We start from the raw sequence: 18,095 nt of genomic DNA on the forward strand, positions 1-18,095 counted from the left end.
AATTTTAGCATATGAACCACTGATGTTTTGCCTTATCCTATATAATAAAAGGCTAATATGCAAATAGACCGAACAGCAGAACAACCAAACAACCGAACAACCAGTCGCTATGACGTGCACTGATCACCAGGAGGCATGTGCAGAATATGGCGGGTGTTGGCCATGGTGGGATGGTGGAGCAGTTGAGCGGGGGTGCCAGACCAAGGTGGGGCGGCAGTCACTGTCATCAGGGCAAGTCTCTGGTGATTACTGAAAATTCTTTGCTCCTGTGCACTGGGGTCCCACCCGGCACTGGCACCGGCTGCTGGCACCAGCCCTGCTCGCACCTGCTACTGGCGCTGGAGCTGCTGCGCGTATCCACTGCCAACGCCCAGCACCGGCCCCGATCGCTCGGCACCATCAGTGGGTGTGAGTGGCGGCTGCCAGCCCCGATCACCCCTCTGGGCTTCTCCACCTTCCCCTGCTCCTAAGGGGAGATTGGGGCTGGCAGCTGCCTCTCACACCTGCTGCCAGTGCCCTGCGCTGGTTCCGATTGCTTGGCCCCATCAGCGGGTGCGAGCGGCAGATGCCGGCTCTGATCGCCCCTAAGGATTTCTCCACCTCCCCCTGCTCCTGAGGAGCAATCGGGGCAGCAACTACCACTTGCACCTGCTGACGGCGCTGGCCCTGCTTGCACCCGCTGCTGGCACCGTGGGTGAGAGCAGGGCCAGCGAGTCAGCGCATGGGAGTGGCGGTGGCAGGAGCAGAGCTGAAGGCAGACAGGGCACCAAGGAGCCACAGTGGGAGGGGCCAGGCAGGGGCATGGAGGATGGACCGAGACCCAGCCCTGTGCCCACCGCAGCCTCGCAGCCCACAGTTCCTTTCAAGTTGCACGAATTCGTGCACTGGGCCCCTAGTCTATATATATAAATGGCTAATACGCAAAGTGTCCCCTTGGGAGTTTGACTGGGAGTTCGATCACTCGCTATGACGTGTGCTGACCACCAGGGGGCAGCGTGAAACGAAGGAAGGCCCTGGCCTGCAGCCAGGGAAAGAAGGCCCCAATCAGCCCTGATCGTGGCCAGGCCTAGGGACCCTACCCGTGCATGAATTTCGTACACTGGGCCTCTAGTTTAGCAATAAAAAGAGACTTCTTTGTACTTTGTTTCTTTTGATGTGTTTCTTCTCTCCACCAGATCCAGCAGCAGCCAGAACCCACAGTTCATGTAGATGCATTCCTTTATGATGAAGATTCTATTGATTCATTATGTGAGGAAGGAAAAATGAGCAGAAACTATTGTGTGGTGTGTGGCTCATACCAGACAGCACCTTTAGGTCAGCACTCAAGTATGCAAACCTGATGACTTTGTGTGTACTTTTCCTTAAATGTCTTGAGTATGCAAATTACTGACGGTCTTTCAATGTTTTCTGAAAGCAAAGGCCAACCTACAGCATAGCCATTACCAATTATTGCAGTTAGGGAGACTAAATGGAAATATTGTTTAGGAAGTCAGGGCATTTAATGTCTCCCAGAAGGGTATCTCTACTTTTCACAGTAACTGGTTGTTTTTTGTTTTTGTTTTTTTGGTTTAAAAAAATATATATTTATTGATTTTTTACAGAGAGGAAGGGAGAGGGATAGAGTTAGAAACATCAACAAGAGAGAAACATCGATCAGCTGCCTCCTGCACACTTCCCACTGGGGATGTGCCCGCAACCAAGGTACATGCCCTTGACCGGAATAGAACCTGGGACCCTTGAGTCCTCAGGCCGACGCTCTATCCACTGAGCCAAACCAGTTAGGGCTCACAGAAACTGTTTAATCACCAGTGACTTTGCAGGTCCAGAAACTAATCAGAAGTGACTAAGTACAAGGAAACTGACTCATCCTTTCCATACTCAACAGAAATTCACATATAAAGCATATGCAGATTTATTTACAAGAGAAATATAGTTATATTAGTTTAATATAGTCAAGGGGACCGAATGTTCTCCCTATGAAAACATCTACTTGAGAAGTATTGTTGGATGAGCAATATTGTTGGATGAACATGGACTAAGAGGACAATGATGGGTAATCTTGAGAAAGAGTTTATTCAGGCCATGATTTGACCTAGTAGAGCATCTCTAGTCCATAACAGGAAACCAACTCCAGTGACAGAAATTTTCCTGCATCTCTGCCCCTCAGATGCAGTACCTGTGTCCCAAATAGCAAGCTAGACTGACTCCATGCTGCTACAGTGTAGCTCTTCTGTTAATATATTCTTTGTTCAAACTGGATATGATTGTTTAGGCTGTTACTTTAGACATGCTATTTCAATCTCCCTACTACCTTAGGTTTATTACTTAGAGTGTGCTATTCTCCAGGTGTGTTTCCTTGTTCTCATACTACTGACCCTAGATAATATCATTCTCAAAAGTTTACTGTTACCAAATTGGTAATATGTTGCTAATAAAAATATATTGTACCTGTATTATAATTGGGGTTAAACGTCCCTGATTTATTGATTTAAGGTTTATTTGTTTATTTAAATTATATATATATTTCAGAGAGGAAGGGAAAGGGATAGAGAGATAGAAACATCAATGATGAGAGAGAATTATTGATTGACTGCCTCTTGCGTGCTCCCCACTGGGGATCGAGCCCACAACCCAGGCATGTGCCCTTGACCAGAATCAAACCTGGGACCCTTTAGTCCACAGGCCGATGCTCTATCCACTGAGCCAAACCAGCCAGAGCTAAGGTTATTTTTTAGGTAGTCCTTTATGGGGTAAAGTCCATTGGTTTCCATTGGAGGTAGTTGAAACTCAAATAGAGAAGGACTTAAGAACAATAGAGAGAAAACTAAAAAGTGAATTATAACTATAACAGCATATAAGACCTGATTTATCAAAATGTATAGAAGAGCTATGTTCAACAAATAAAAATTTGAAGAATAGAATTCATTTTCCCACAAAAATCAAGTTGTAAATAGTGACTGGGTATCCACACCCACCCAGATAACCATAATGAATCTGAAAAAGTTATCAGGATGTGGGACTCTCCTTCCCTTTTTGACAGGGCGCTTATCTAGCTGCTAATGATGACTCTGTAGCCCAGGGCAGAAGCACTAATGTGGCACAGATGGTAGTAAAGGTGAAGATCCTAGGGAGAGAAGAACTATGGTGGTCAAAGGCCCCCCGCTACTTCTGAGGTCCAGTCATACCCTTTATTTTCATCGAGCTGAGTAGCCTGTGTGCTTCCATTTTCTTTGCCGCAGTCTATTAGTTATGACCAAAGTTTCTTTCCTTCCGGACCATTATGTTACATAAAACATAATATATTAAGTTTTTAAGTTACCTCAGTTTCAGAAAGAAAGAAGGAAGGGAGGGAGGGAGGGAGGGAAAGGAAGGAAGGAAGGAAGAAAGGAAGAAGAAAAGAAAGAAAAGGAAGGAAGGAAGGAAGGAAGGAGGGAGGAAGGGAGGGAGGAAAAACATACTCAGGCTCTCTCAGATATTTCATTATAGAAATAAAGGAGTGAGAAAATGGGGTAGGAGGCTAGAAGTTATAGCAATTAAACGAAGGGAAATCAGAACCGTGTTGGGAGCATCTTAACCTTCCACATTGCCCTCTTCTGCACTCAGGGCTGCCACATTGCGCACATCCTGAGTGGTCATTCATTTGGTCGTCCACAGTCTGTGCAGCAGTGTGCGGCAGTTCTGTGATTGGCTCTGGGGTAAGGTGAGATGCCGGATGGAATGGGAGTTGGGAAGCAGTCCCAACAAACAGCAGGTCATGGGGCCGGGCGGGGGAATGAGGGGCATAGGATAGGGACAGGCAGCTGAGTAGCTGTTCCCTTAGAGGTCTTTTAAAATGTCAGAGACTGCCCTAACCGGTTTGGCTTAGTGGATAGAGCATCAGCCTGCGGACTCAAGGGTCCCAGGTTTGATTCTGGTTAAGGGCATGTACCTTGGTTGAGGGCACATCCCCAGTAGGGGGAGTGCAGGAGGCAGCTGATTGATGTTTCTCTCTCATTGATGTTTCTAACTCTCTATCCTTCTCCCTTCCTCTCTAAAAAAATCAATAAAATATATTTTAAAAAAATAAATAAGTAAAATAAAATGTCAGACTTTATGTTTATTCTTCTCCAATACAACTCAGAGTAAATGAGTGAAAAATTATCACATTAAGTTTTTCTAAATAACCTCTGACTGCCTTTCATTGAATAAGAAAATGAAAACGTGAAATATCCTATATAATAAAAGCCCAATATGCAAATTATCCCCTTGACAGGGAGTTTGACCAAGGGGTGGGGCCGGCTGGCCAACTATGGGAAGGTAGGCCCCGGCTGGCGTGCACTGGGCCTCTAGTTCTTTATAAATATAGGTGAAGATTTAGAAATACAGAATTGAATTGTTAGTACCCACGCAGAATTTGTTCATTTTGTTCTAATTCTGCAGGATTTATTTCTCATTCCTTCTCTCTCATGGAATTGAAGTTCATATACCATCACGTACTCCCTGATCTGTCGGGAAAGCTCTTGGTTGACGTCGGCTCCAGGCTTGGCACAGTCCTTTATGGGGTAAAGTCCAGCTTATGGACATACTCAACATTTGGAAAATACTTTCTTCTCCTGCTAACAACAGTTTTGCCTGCCACCATCCAAGGTGACAGCTTGGTTTTATTTATTAGAGTAACAATAATAAAATTAAAGTAGTATATTGAGTTTGGAATTTCAAAGGCCAGCTCTCTGATTTCCTTTATTAGTTTGTCTCTGTGACTCAGAGGAAGAAATATCAACAAAACAGAAGCAGGTAACCCTCAAACACTTTGCTGCTTTGTAGTCACCACTGCCCTTTAACCCTGTTTTCCTTGTACTGTGCTAAAATTGTATACTAGCATTGGTAAGCGCTCTTATAAAACTGACAAGTTTACTTGACCTAGGAAATTGCCCATGGCCATAAGCAAGTTACCTAACACCTCTGGGCTTCAAGTTCCTCCCCTGTAAGTGAGCAAACGAAATGATATCCAAGGACACATCTTGCTCCAATTTTCTGTCATCCAAAGTTTGAATGTAGACATTTGTTTCTGAAATATCACGTCAATATGACCTTTTAAAAAATTTAAATCACGAGTATTCTTAATGTTCTTAAATGGTTTAATCAAAAAACTGAAATGTGGTTTCTGCTTGTCATTAGCAGACTTGTTAAAACATGTGGCCAACAGCAGGAGAGGCTCATGCCAGAAACAGGCACTATCAGTTCCCAGCATTGTTGCCCGCCCCAAACAGAAACAGTTAACTCTTTGATGCTTCATTTATTGTTCAGTACTAAAACTTTTATTCTGTGATTAGAAAAGATAGCCATAATGGAAAAGTACACAATTGTCAGGTAGTTTTCTTTGGAGAACATTAGAGATTATGATTGTTTACCATATTTTGTCCACTGTTGTCTGTTTGTTTTTTTATTTGTTAAAAAACTATATAGCTGAAATAATTGGCTATGCAGGTGTGTGGCAGTATTAAATAATTTAAACATATTGTTGTTCTTATTAGGTCACTGATTCAGTCAACAAAGATTTTTGAATGCCTACGTATGCTCTGTTGTACATATTCTAAAATCCATGATGAGCTGTAAATATAAATTGGTTTACACCTAGGTGTTAGTTGATGTAAAATGGTATTCAGAATATGATTTGACCATTTCTTCCAGATATTGTTTTGTTATTGAAACCAAAATAGATACATAACAATATACAGTCAATTCTTGATTATCCTTGAAAACTAATTGGTCATTATTTTGGCAGATTGCCAGGCTGACTTCCATAAGCCAAACAGAACATACCTCCAGCAACCTTCCTCTGTTGTCAGGCTGCATGATTTTCCAATTATGGTCTCCACAGGTTTATTCCTTTCTTGCTTTTCCCTGAAGCAACTTCCAAAGAAGTTACAGAAATAGGGTGGTAAATGAAGAATCTATATATGATCACTTTTCTCATTTTCACTTTTGTTGAGTGCACAGTTTTATCAGAAAAAAGTAAGAAATCAATCTTTAAAATATAATTACTTTTAAATAATGGAAATTATTAAATAATGGCAAAGAACTACAATGAAGTTCTTGATCAGTAAGTCTTCAAGTTCTTAAAGTTGTCAGTTTTACATAAACTACAAGATGTTATTTATCCTTACTTTATTGAATTCTATTTTTTAAAGTTTGACTTTTTAAATTTCAATTAGAAGTAAACCACAATAAAAAGTTAATTCATTTGTATCCTAATATATTCTCATATTTTAGGGTTATCTTTACAGTTCAGCATTGCAACTGTATGGAGTAGAATTGAATGGAGACTTTTGCCAGTTGCAGGAAATGATCATAAAAAAATACCAGTTCACTGACAGAATAAAGGTACCCTTTCAAATATATATTTTGTTGTTCATTGTATAGCATAATTTAGGCAACTTCTTCTGCATTGTAGTTGGAAAATCTTTTTGAATCTATTCTTAGTTGCTGTTTTGTAGAAACAGATTTGAGTTGACTTAATATTTTAAAACATTAATAAAGATTAATTATTATCATTATATCCCACTCACATATTTCTCTCCTCCCCGATTTTATTAGGAAGTAGGTTTTTTTCTTAGTTTGCTTCATATCAGCTTTAATAATGCTAGCAGCATTTTTGAATCTCAAGATGTTGGTCAGAAGTGTATTTAATTAATCTCTGAATGTAGAAAGTAAGCAAACAGGTTAGTAATGCTCACAACTCTTTATCTTCTGTTTTGTAAGCTTTCAGGAGGAATTGTGGCTGCCACAGAATAGCAATTTATAGGGAAATGATGCCCTAGTTTGGGCTTCAACAGAGTTTTCTGTCTTTCTTATATGTTAGCAGTTTTTAACCTTTTTCATCTCATGGCCCACATAAACTAATCACTAAAATTCTGTAGCACACTAAAAAATACATTTTCTTTTTGCCAATCTGACCTAAAAAAAAGATATAATTTTGATTGAACTACAAAAAAAGTAATAATAGCAATTACCTACATTTTTTGCTCCAAAGTGACTTTTAAAAAAAATCAGGTGCCTATACTTGTATATAAGGATTTCTAGTACCAAGAATTAACCAATCAGATATATCCTTATTAAGCGATGTGACTAAAAAGATGCAGCTCTATTTTACGACCTATACTAGAGGCCCGGTGCACGAAATCGTACATGGGTGGGGTCCCTCGGGCCGGCCAGTTGCGGGGAGGGACTGCAGGAGGTTGGCTGTAGGAGTGCAGTGCATTGAGCATCTGCTCCCTGGTGATCAGTGCATGTCATAGCTATGGGCCTGTCGTAACGGTCACTTAGGCTTTTATATATATATATAGATATTTATAGTTCAAGACAGGGCATTCACACCAACCACTATTGGCGTGTTGGCTGTTGTCATTTTTTTTAAAATATATTTTATTGATTTTTTTACAGAGAGGAAGGGAGAGGGATAGAGAGTTAGAAACATCGATCAGCTGCCTCCTGCACACTCCCTACTGGGGTTGTGCCCGCAACCAAGGTACATGCCCTTGACCGGAATCGAACCTGGGACCCTTGAGTCCGCAGGCTGACGCTCTATCCACTGAGCCAAACCGGTTAGGGCTCATTTTTTAATTTGATAATCTAAGGGAAAAGAAGTCAGTGTCCCTCACTAAATAATCAGGTATTTATTGCATGTTTTAAAAATTCTTGTGGCACACTGGTTGAAAATCGCTGCTATATATAAAGGGAAAAATAACAGAAAAGGGAAAGGAAGTTTTTTGGTTAATGAAGTAATACTTATCATTTCAGTAATGATCCTTTATTATATATATATATATATATATATATATATATATATATATATATATATACACACACACACACACACACACACACACTAGGGGCCCAGTGCACAAATTTGTGCAACTTAAAAGGAACTGTGGGCCACAAGGCTGTGGTGGGCACAGGGGTGGGTCTTGGCCCATCCTCCGCGCCCCCACCCGGCCCCTCCTGTCCGCTGTCTGCTGGCAGCCCCATTCCCGCCGCCACCTCTGATCCCATGCGCTGACGGCACTGGTCCCGCTCGCATGGAGCGATTGGGGCCGGCGCCAGCAGCAAGTACAAGTGGGGCCAGCACTGTCAGCAGGTGCGAGCAGCGGCTACTGCCCAGATTGCCCCTCAGGAGCAGGGGGAGGTAGAAAAACACTCAGGGGCAATGAGGGCCGGCAGCCACTGCTCACACCCACTAACAGTGCCAAGCGGTCGGGACTGGCACTGGGCACCAGCAGTGGGTGTGAGCGGGCCCTTCGCCAGCAGCGGGTGTGAAAGGCAGCTGCTGCCCCAGTTGTCCCTCAGGAGCAGGGGGATGTGGAGAAGCCCTGAGGGGCGATCAAGTCTGGTGCTGGGCACTGGCAGCAGGTGTGAGCAGCAGCTCCAGTGCCGGCAGCGGGTGCGAGTGGGGCTAGCGCCGGCAACAGTTGCAAGCACCGGGCAGGACTGTGGCGCGCAGGGGCAAAGAATTTTCAGTAACCACCAGAGGCTCACCCCAATGACAGTGACCGGCAACCCACCTTGATCTGGCGCCCCCGCTCTCCTGCTCCATCATCCCGCTGCAGCCGATGCCCGCCATGTTCTGTGCTTTGCCGCCTGCTGCTGACGCCTGCTATGTTCCGCGTGTGCCCCCTGGTGGTCAGCGCACGTCATAGCAACTGGTTGTTCCGCCATTCGGTCTATTTGTATATTAGCCTTTTATTATATAGGATAGATTTAAATATATTTTTATTGATTTCAGAGAGAAAGGGAGAGGGGGAGAGAGATAGAAACATCAATGATGAGAAAATCATTGATCAGCTGCCTCCTTCATGCCCCACAATGGGGATCTAGCCTGCAACCCAGGCATGTGCCCTGACCAGGAATCAAACCGTGACCTCCTGGTTCATAGTTCAACACTCAACCACTGACAGCCACGCCGGCTGGGCCATATCCTGCTTTTTTTTTTTTTTTTTTTTATGGCATTTTTTATAGAGTTATCAGCATAGCTGTTTCATCCCATTACTAGATTATAGCGTATTTGAGAGTAGATATTGTAGATATCTCATTCATCATGGTATATTTCCCTACACAGTATCTAGTACATAAGAGATGGCCATTAGAAACTGGTTAAATTGATCTTAGTTGCCTTGTGGCCTCCACGTTGTTAGCATTCATTTTGTTCAGAACCATTCCTTGGGATTTCCCTGGAACCTCCAGAGCAGTGGTTCTCAACCTTCTTAATGCCGCGACCCTTTAATACAGTTCCTCATGTTGTGGTGACCCCTAATTTCATTGTTACAAATTGAACATAATTAAAGCATAGTGATTAATCACAAAAACAATATGTAATTATATATGTCTTTTCCGATGGTCTTAGGCGACCCCTGTGAAAGGGTCGTTCGACCCCCAAAGGGGTCGCGACCCACAGGTTGGCAGCCCACAGGTTGAGAACCGCTGCTCTAGAGCAAGCACTTATGTCAGTTGCCATAATTAATTGATCCACCTGATTCTTTTTTAACTTACCTGTGGGGTGGGGATGGGGGGAGTGAACAGAGATGGGAAAGAAAAAGGAAATTATGTGAAAGCTATGTTGTATCAGTAGGTTAATTTACATACCTGTTTTATATCTAAGCTACATATTTAGGAAGTTTAAAATGATTAACTTTTTTCTGTGTTCAGGAACATGTTAAACCTATGCTTCAGAGATTCTAGACAGCCGTGGGCAACCTACTGCCTGTGGGCCGGATCTGGCCCGTTTGAAATGAATAAAACTAAAAAAAAAAAAAAAAAAGACCGTACCCTTTTATGTAATGATGTTTACTTTGAATTTATATTAGTTCACACAAACACTCCCTCCATGCTTTTGTTCCGGCCCTCCGGTCCAGTTTAAGAACCCATTGTGGCCCTCGAGTCAATAAGTTTGCCCACCCCTGTTCTAGACCATCTTATTTAAATTATTTTAGTATTTTTATTACTTAAAAAAAGAGAAAATATTTTTAAAAATCAGTCCCCACAACATTTTGAGTATTATATATTTGTAAGACCATGTTTATTTAGAAAGAAATCATGTGATACAAAGTAGTTAAACCTTTTCTCTTTTTAAAATAAAAGTTGTTTGCCCAAGCCAGGTGATTCAGTTAGTTGGAGTGTTGTCCCATGCACCAAAAGGTTATGGGTTCAATTCTGGTCCGGGCATATACCTAGGTTGTTGTTCAGTTCCCAGATCGATGTTTCTCTCTCTCTCTCTCCCTATTCCTCTCTTTCTAAAATCAATAAAAAACATATCCACGGTGATGATTAAAAAATAAAAAATGAAAAAAAATGAATAATTAAAATAAAAGTTGTTTGCTTTGCTCTTGAGCAAATAAATTTTTCTTCTTGTTATATTGCCTGTAGTCTGTAAGACTTGATGATTGTGGTCTGAGTTAACTTTTGAGGTATATAGTTTTTAAATAGTTTTGTTTGCTTTTTTGGACAGATAATATATTCTAGTGTATTTTAGATGAAGAGCCAGACAAGGCCAATTAACATAGTGTATTAACCTTTTATAATTTATAAATTACTTTTATAGTTTCTATGGTCCCATTTGATCTATGAGTCAGGACAGATATTATTCTATTTTATTTATAGGACCCTGACTACCTAAATGTACAAACCTCATTGATGGTGGAGCTAGAGTTTGATGACTCTTACAACCACTGATATAGTCTCCCCTTGTCTGTGTGGTGTACGTTCCAAGACCCCCGGTGGATGCCTGAAATTTGATAGTACCAAACTCTATATATACTGTTTTTTCCTGTGCATACATACCTATGATAAAGTTTAACTTATAAATTAGGCACAAGAACTCACAACAATCCTATATAATAAAAGCCTAATATGCACATTGTCCCCTGGGGCGGTCGTTCCACCGGGAGACCAGGAGTTCGACCAGTCACTATGATGTGCGCTGACCACCAGGGCGTGGTGCGGAACATGGTGGGCATTGGCGATGCAGCGCTGGCAGCGGGCAGCAGTGGAGGTGCTGCCAGCCCAGATGGGCCCCGATGAGAGCGGGACCATGGTGGGATGGTGGAGCAGATGAGCAGGTGGCGCCAGACCAAGGTGGGTGCAAGCAGAGGCCTTGGTGCTGCCCAGGGCCCAGAGGTCAGCTGGGACCTGCCCTTCCATGCCAGACGCCTGTGCGTTGGTCACCAGCCAGGCCTAGGGACTGCATCCATGCACGAATTTTGTGCACTGGGCCTCTAGTAACTAATAATAAAATAGAACAATTATATTTTAGTAAAAGTTATGTGAATGGCGTCTCTCCAGTAATTTTAATATTTTTCAGTCCAAACCATCCGTTACTTGCAGTAAATAGTTTGGTGTCACTTGTTTCAGGGGATCACTTGCTGAAGTCTTTGTATAGGCTCAGTACTTTCTAGCGCAACACAGTGCTGTCAATAGGAACACATTTTCTGTTATGTTTACTACCCACAAATATAATGACTTTTCTATATAAACTAACGACCCAACATGCATTGTGGCCATATCTTTTGCAGTTTGAGATGCAATGCAAAACTAGCATGAATTTGTTATTCTTCTTTACAATTTCATAGACAGATTTGTTTTTACCATAGATCTTAGCAACCTCAACATACAAGTTTTTTCTTTCCTTATTAAGTTGAGAACTTTCGCCTTTTCACTTAGGGGAAGCACTTTCTGGCTTCTTGTTGTCATATCTGAATTGCTAGCATGACTACTCTTGCATTTTGGGGCCATTATTTTTTCTTTCAATTAGCAATAATCGTGCCTCGAATAAACCTCATTGGTTACAGTACTGCCACTGCACGAAGCTGGGGACATTGTTAAGTAAAATAAGGGGTTACTTGAATACAAGTACTGTGATTCTCCAACAGTTGATCTGATAACCAAGACGGCTACTCAGTGGCCAGAGGGTGGGTAGCATGTGCAGCGTGGATATGCTAGGCAGAGCGATGATTCATGTCCGGGCAGGATGGAGTAGGACAGTGTGAGATTTCACAACAGTTCACACAATTTAAAACTTACTATGAATGATATATTACTTGGATTTTCCATTTAACTTTTTCAGACCATGGTTGACCATGGGTAACTGACCATATGGAAAGCAAAACCACGGATAAGGGGGTACTACTGTAGTGGAAAAAAGCTCTGAACTGGGAGTCAAAAGAGCATACTTATGAATTTATAAATAATTACATATAAACAAACAAATTTTCACAAGTTTATTGTTTTTATTAGATACTTTCTCCCATTTTAAGAATTAGGGTGAACTTCACATATTACCTCACAACATTATTGACCCGGTATGTAGTTCTGTGATCGTATGCTGTGGTATCTTTGTTCTCTTAAATGGACTCATTCTTATTTAGGTGCTTCATGCAGACATCTGTACCCAGGATTCACTTCTGCAAAATGCTGATGTTATTATAATGAATAACGTCTTCGAATATTTTCTTGATGAGGCAGAACAGGCCAGGTATGTTATTTATTCAGGCAAGAAGTCTGTTGTTATCCAGCAAAGTATGAAAAGGGATTGGTAGAGTAGAAATGTTTTCATATTAAACTTTTAAAAATGACCTCAACTGTGAGATTATATTCAAAAGGAAATATGTTCTATATAAAATAAAAATAAACTGTCTGACTTTGTAAAGTATTGCATCTCATTTTAGGCAGATATGATATTTTATGACCCAAGCATTTGCTTAGCCGTCAGGGATGAAATAAGATATCACTTCCTAATGGGTCTTTATACTTTTTTCTGCCTCAGGTTTTTTTCCTCTTAAAAAAAATATGTCATGATGCTATCCTATCATAAAATGATGGGAATTAACTAATGCCTATAATTGAATATAAAACAAGATATAAGAGTATTAACCAAAATTGTGATTATCAAACTTGAAAAATGTTTTTAAGGGATAATAAATAGTAGAAGTTTATTCCACTATTCAAGTAATGAAAAAATTAGCAAGTCTGTGATCATTTTTCTGACTTCTCTGCCACATTTTAATGCTTTGTGACCCCTAAGGACCTATAGGTTCCTTTGATTAGAAAATTCCTCTAGTCTGTAGTCTGAGACACCAACTTTATGGTTACTTAGGCTTGCTGACTTCTTACTTATCATAAGGGCATATGCATACTTTAGATACAGGAAAGCTCCTTTCCATTGGCATGAAAGGGAATTAGACGAATGTTTGGATTACCTCAGAGAAATGAAAAAGTGCATATAATACATACCATAAACAGTTAATACTGAGTGGAATCCTGAATGACTAAACCTCTTTATTCTGCCACCTGTTCACCTTCTGTATTCTGCCCCTGACCACCACTTTCTCTCTCTCCCACACACACATATGCACACCCATAGCCATTAGGTTAAGGTCACTACAAAATTAATAGTTTAAATAGTTTAAAAAGAAACTGCTTCAACAGAAAGCTAATCATATAGTCAAATTTCAGCCAGAATGAGAGGTGATTTTTTTTGGTCACAGACTAAAGACCAGAAACACAACATGTGCTGTACCGTGCCAGCACAGCCAAGGGTTCCGTGAGCCTGAGGAGGGGGCGATGAAGGATTAAAGAAAAGACAGACAAAGAGAATGTAGCTGGAGCTCGGTGGAACTCCCGTGCCTGGATGAGGACACAGAAAGAGATCCGGCCGGCAAGCTGAGGCTTTATTTTATTGTCAGAGGTATACAAGGTAGCGGTCACCATAGTTACAATGTTCTTGTGAGTTTCACTTGTTTAGGCAGCACTTGCTGCACCTCCCACAGTCCATTAGCTACCTAGGAACAATCTAGGGAGCGTCATAAGGTCAAGCTTAATTATGGTAAGAGGGCTATGCCCTCTAAGCTGGGACTTGTTTGTGGCTCTGCCACAGGTCAATCCGAGGCTTAACCCTATAGCTACTCTCTACAATGTGCAAAGTTATTTTAATTATAATGCCCTTTTTAGACTTAATTTCCAGTAGACAAAGTATGATTAGCTTTTTATCTTTTTAAATTAATGATAGGTAGTCAAAACATTACATAATTGTTGGAAAGTGAAATATTACCAGGTTTATGTTGTATAAGAAGTTTTAAAACACCCTAAACTCTTTGGAGATTTATTATATAAAGAGTTTGAATGCTGAGGAATGATGAAAGCTACTGCCGAACTTGATACTGGAAATACTGCATATTTGCATTATTTTCAAAACTCTCTTGGTGCATTTATTCACAAGCTCTACATGATTCACTAAGTAGATATTGGCCACCTGTGTTAGTTCAGTCATTTTCCCTCAGTTAGTCTAGCAAATGAATTCTAAATCTAGCTAGGTTATGTGACTCTCATAGTTAATTATTTTATCTTCATCTTGAATGACAGTTCACAGAAGAAAGGTAAGAAGATATGGTAAATCATTCTGATACTGGAATTGTTCTGACAAAACTGGTCATTTACTCATTAATTCTATATTGTAGTAAGTAAAAGAGAATAGATGGCACAGCATATACCCTCCAGAGATTTTTAATCTTTTTTTTTCTTTGATTTTCTTTTTTTTAATTAAATCTTTATTGTTCAGATTATTACATTTGTTCCTCTTTTTTCCCCCCATAACTCCCCTCCTCCCAGTTCCCGCCCCACCCTCCGCCCTCACTCCCCACCCACTGTCCTCATCCATAGGTGCACGATTTTTTGTCCAGTCTCTTCCCGCATCTCCCACACCCCTTTCCCCCCCAAGAATAGTCAGTCCATTCCCTTTCTATGTCCCTGATTCTATTATGATCACCAGATTATTTATTCACTTGATTCTTAGATTCACTTGTTGATAGATGCATGTTTGTTGTTCATAATTTGTATCTTTACCTTTTTCTTCTTCTTCCTCTTCTTAAAGGATACCTTTCAGCATTTCATATAATACTGGTTTGGTGGTGATGAACTCCTTTAGCTTTTCCTTATCTGTGAAGCTCTTTATCTGACCTACAATTCTGAATGATAGCTTTGCTGGATAAAGTAATCTTGGTTGTAGGTTCTTGGTATTCATCACTTTGATATTTCTTGCCATTCCCTTCTGGCCTGCAAAGTTTCTGTTGAGAAATCAGCTGACAGTCGTATGGGTATTCCCTTGTAGGTAACTGAGTTTCTTTCTCTTGCTGCTTTTAAGATTCTCTCTTTGTCTTTTGCTCTTGGCATTTTAATTATGATGTGTCTTGGTGTGGTCCTCTTTGGATTCCTTTTGTTTGGGGTTCTCCGCGCTTCTTGGACCTGTAAGTCCATTTCTTTCACCAGGTGGGAGAAGTTTTCTGTCATTATTTCTTCAAAGAGGTTTTCAATATCTTGCTCTCTCTCATCTTCTGGCACCCCTATAATTCTGATGTTGGTACGCTTGAAGCTGTCCCAGAGGCTCCTTACACTATCTTCATATTTTCAGATTCTTTTTTCATTTTGCTTTTCTGGTTGGGTGTGTTTTGCTTCTTCGCATTTCAAATCTTTGCCTTGATTCTTGCGCTCTTCTGGTCTACTGTTGGGAGTCTGTATAGTATTCGTTATTTCAGTCCATGTATGCTTAATTTCTAGTTGGTTCTTTATCATAACATCGAGGGTCTCATTAGTTTTCTTGAGGATCTCACTACATTTATCGGCGGCTTCTAGACAGTTCTTAAGAGACCTTAAAAGTGTGGTTCTGAACTCAATATCTTCCATTGACAGTTTTGTCCTGTTTCTTTGTCTCCGCATTTTTTTTTATGCTTTCTTGGTGCACCCCCTAGTGGTCTTTGTGCGCAGTCTTGTTGTAGTTAAGCCTTGATTGTTGACGGCAATACCGGGGGTGATTTGACCTCCAGGCTAACTGGCTATGAGAGTCCGCTGTGTCTGCAGTGGGAGAGCTTCTGTGCTGGATCTCTAGGGCAGTGCTAATCTAGCATTTGCCTGAGGCTATCCGGCAAATGGCTCTGCGCAGGGCTTGGGCGGGGCGGGTCCCAGGGGATCTACAGGGCGGGCCGGAGCGAGCAGTTATGGCTGCTCTCAGTTCCGTCCCTAGGGGCTCTGCCTCACAGAGTCCCAGCAACCGCTGCAAACCTCGGAGAGAAAGCTGCCTTCGAGTTCCGACCGAAGCCAGACAGTCCCGCTTCTCCCGTTTGAGTCTGGGTCCCTAGAGACTCACCCGGATCTGGAGCTCAGAGTCTGAAACTCCCTCCCGATTGAAAACAACTGCGCCCTCCGCCGCCAGCCCGCTCCGTGTGCACTCCACACCTGAGTATTTCACTTCAGCACTGCGCCTCCTCTGAGTCTGGGTATGATATTCTCTTTCCTCCTAGTTGTAGAATTTCCACTCAGCCAGCCTTCCTGTGGCTCTGGATGATGTCCATTCCATCTTTAGTTGTTTTTTGAAGTGGTTGTTCGAGGCAGGAATCTCCGGCGTTAACCTATGCCGCCATCTTGGTTTCTCTCCTAAAGTTTCAGTCTTAATGTCGAGATTTTTAATCTTAATCAGAATCTGAGGACAAGTGGAATGGTACCGCTGCTATAGGAGTTAGTGCATAAAAGAAAACAAAAATATGTCATAATAATAGAAATGTGTACTCAGGTAAGGCTCAGGCTTCAGAATAAGTTAGATCTCATTATAGCATAACACCCAGATTGTAAAGTATTAGTTTAAAAGGTACTTCTAGCCCTGGCTGGCTTGGTTGTTGTCCTATCCTGGTGAGAGTGTGCACCTCTGAAAAGTTGGTCGATGTTTCTCTTTCACATCAATGTTTCTTTGTCTCTCCCTTCCTTTCTAAAATCAATAAAACTGTTTTAAAAATTGCCAAAACCGGTTTGGCTCAATGGATAGAGCATCGGCCTGCGGACTGAAGGGTCCCAGGTTCGATTCCAGTCAAGGGCATATACCTTGGTTGGGGGCACATCCCCAGTGGGAGGTGTGCAGGAGGCAGCTGGTCGATGTTTCTCTCTCATCGATGTTTCTAGCTTCTCTATCCCTCTCCCTTCCTCTCTGTAAAAAATCAATAAAAATATAAAAATAAAATAAAATAAAAGGTGCCTCTATGTATTTTCTTAGTAGGTGAAACAGATACAACTACTACCATGACAGCTTATCAGAAATATTAAGTTCTATTTTCGAGAGTCATGCCCAGTATACTTAGCTTCTTCATTCTTTTAAAATAAACTTATAAAATGTCATTTTTAAGGAACCACTGGAAAAAACACACGCAAACAGCTCTAGCCCAACCATGGTGATATTTATTATCAAACACTGCTACATGATTTTAGATCTAGCCTGAGAAAAAAAAATTTTGTATCATTTTATCTAATTAACTCCAGAATGTACTAAACTTAATATCCATTGCTATAACTAAAATAAGTGCAAATGACACAGCTGCTCACCTGCCCCACTGCAAGGGATGCACATCCCTGCTTTTTCTGACCATCGGTCCCCAGTAGTGGGGTGTACTTTCAAGACTCAGCGTAGAAATCCAGTTCATGTCTGCACTAAAGATTAATCAGAACTGGTCAGTCACTGCCCTCTGACACACACATGCACATGGCATTTCATCATGCTTTAAACCTGGGGCTGGTCCCACTAAACTTCTCAGGTGCCATATCGTCCAGAAGTCTTTCCATTGAATATTTATGGCAGCCAAATAAAGTATGATTTCGCTTTTGATTTACTGTTAGTTTTTGCTCTGGTTTCTATAGCCTTTCTCCAATACCCTGCCTCACCTCTACCCCTCAGCCCAGTTCCCTTCTGCAGAACCATTATTTTTTACATACTTTGTAAGAAATTTAAGAGCCGCTAACTGATACAGCTTGGACTTCTGAATTGGTCCTGAAACTGAGTTTTGGCCTCACAATGCCTTGTAGTAACTCAAATCATGATCTCGTTAAATCTTGTCAACTGTGACTTCACAATTTTCCCAGCACCTCTCTGGAACTGAAGAATTGACCAATTTCTAGTATGTTACTGCAGTCCTATTTTCTGCAAGCAATTTTGCTCATTTGAGATACCACTTGTGCTGCATTTTCTTTTGTCATCGGCATTTTAAAAGAACTTCCAGTGTCTGGTAAAACCTGACATAATGCCTCTAATGTGT

General features: G+C 41.4%; 1 protein-coding gene and 1 pseudogene across 2 annotated transcripts in view; one reads left to right on the forward strand and one right to left on the reverse strand.

Moving 5' to 3' along the window:
- LOC118678021 overlaps window positions 1-18,095 on the forward strand; it is a 36,166-nt gene that overhangs the window by 15,676 nt on the left and 2,395 nt on the right. Inside the window, exons 3-7 of one of the 2 annotated variants that reach the window (XM_036353141.1) lie at window positions 1,176-1,314; window positions 4,420-4,626; window positions 4,727-4,773; window positions 6,253-6,363; window positions 12,396-12,502. In XM_036353141.1, the coding sequence (XP_036209034.1) occupies window positions 1,176-1,314; window positions 4,420-4,626; window positions 4,727-4,773; window positions 6,253-6,363; window positions 12,396-12,502 (611 nt within the window). The remainder of the gene's footprint in view (window positions 1-1,175; window positions 1,315-4,419; window positions 4,627-4,726; window positions 4,774-6,252; window positions 6,364-12,395; window positions 12,503-18,095) is intronic. The other variant, XM_036353142.1, reaches the window with a different exon arrangement.
- On the reverse strand, window positions 11,734-11,839 carry LOC118661089 (annotated as a pseudogene).

Source organism: Myotis myotis, unplaced genomic scaffold (genome assembly GCF_014108235.1).
Source record: "Myotis myotis isolate mMyoMyo1 unplaced genomic scaffold, mMyoMyo1.p scaffold_m19_p_1, whole genome shotgun sequence".
NCBI classification, from domain to species: Eukaryota; Metazoa; Chordata; class Mammalia; order Chiroptera; family Vespertilionidae; genus Myotis; species Myotis myotis.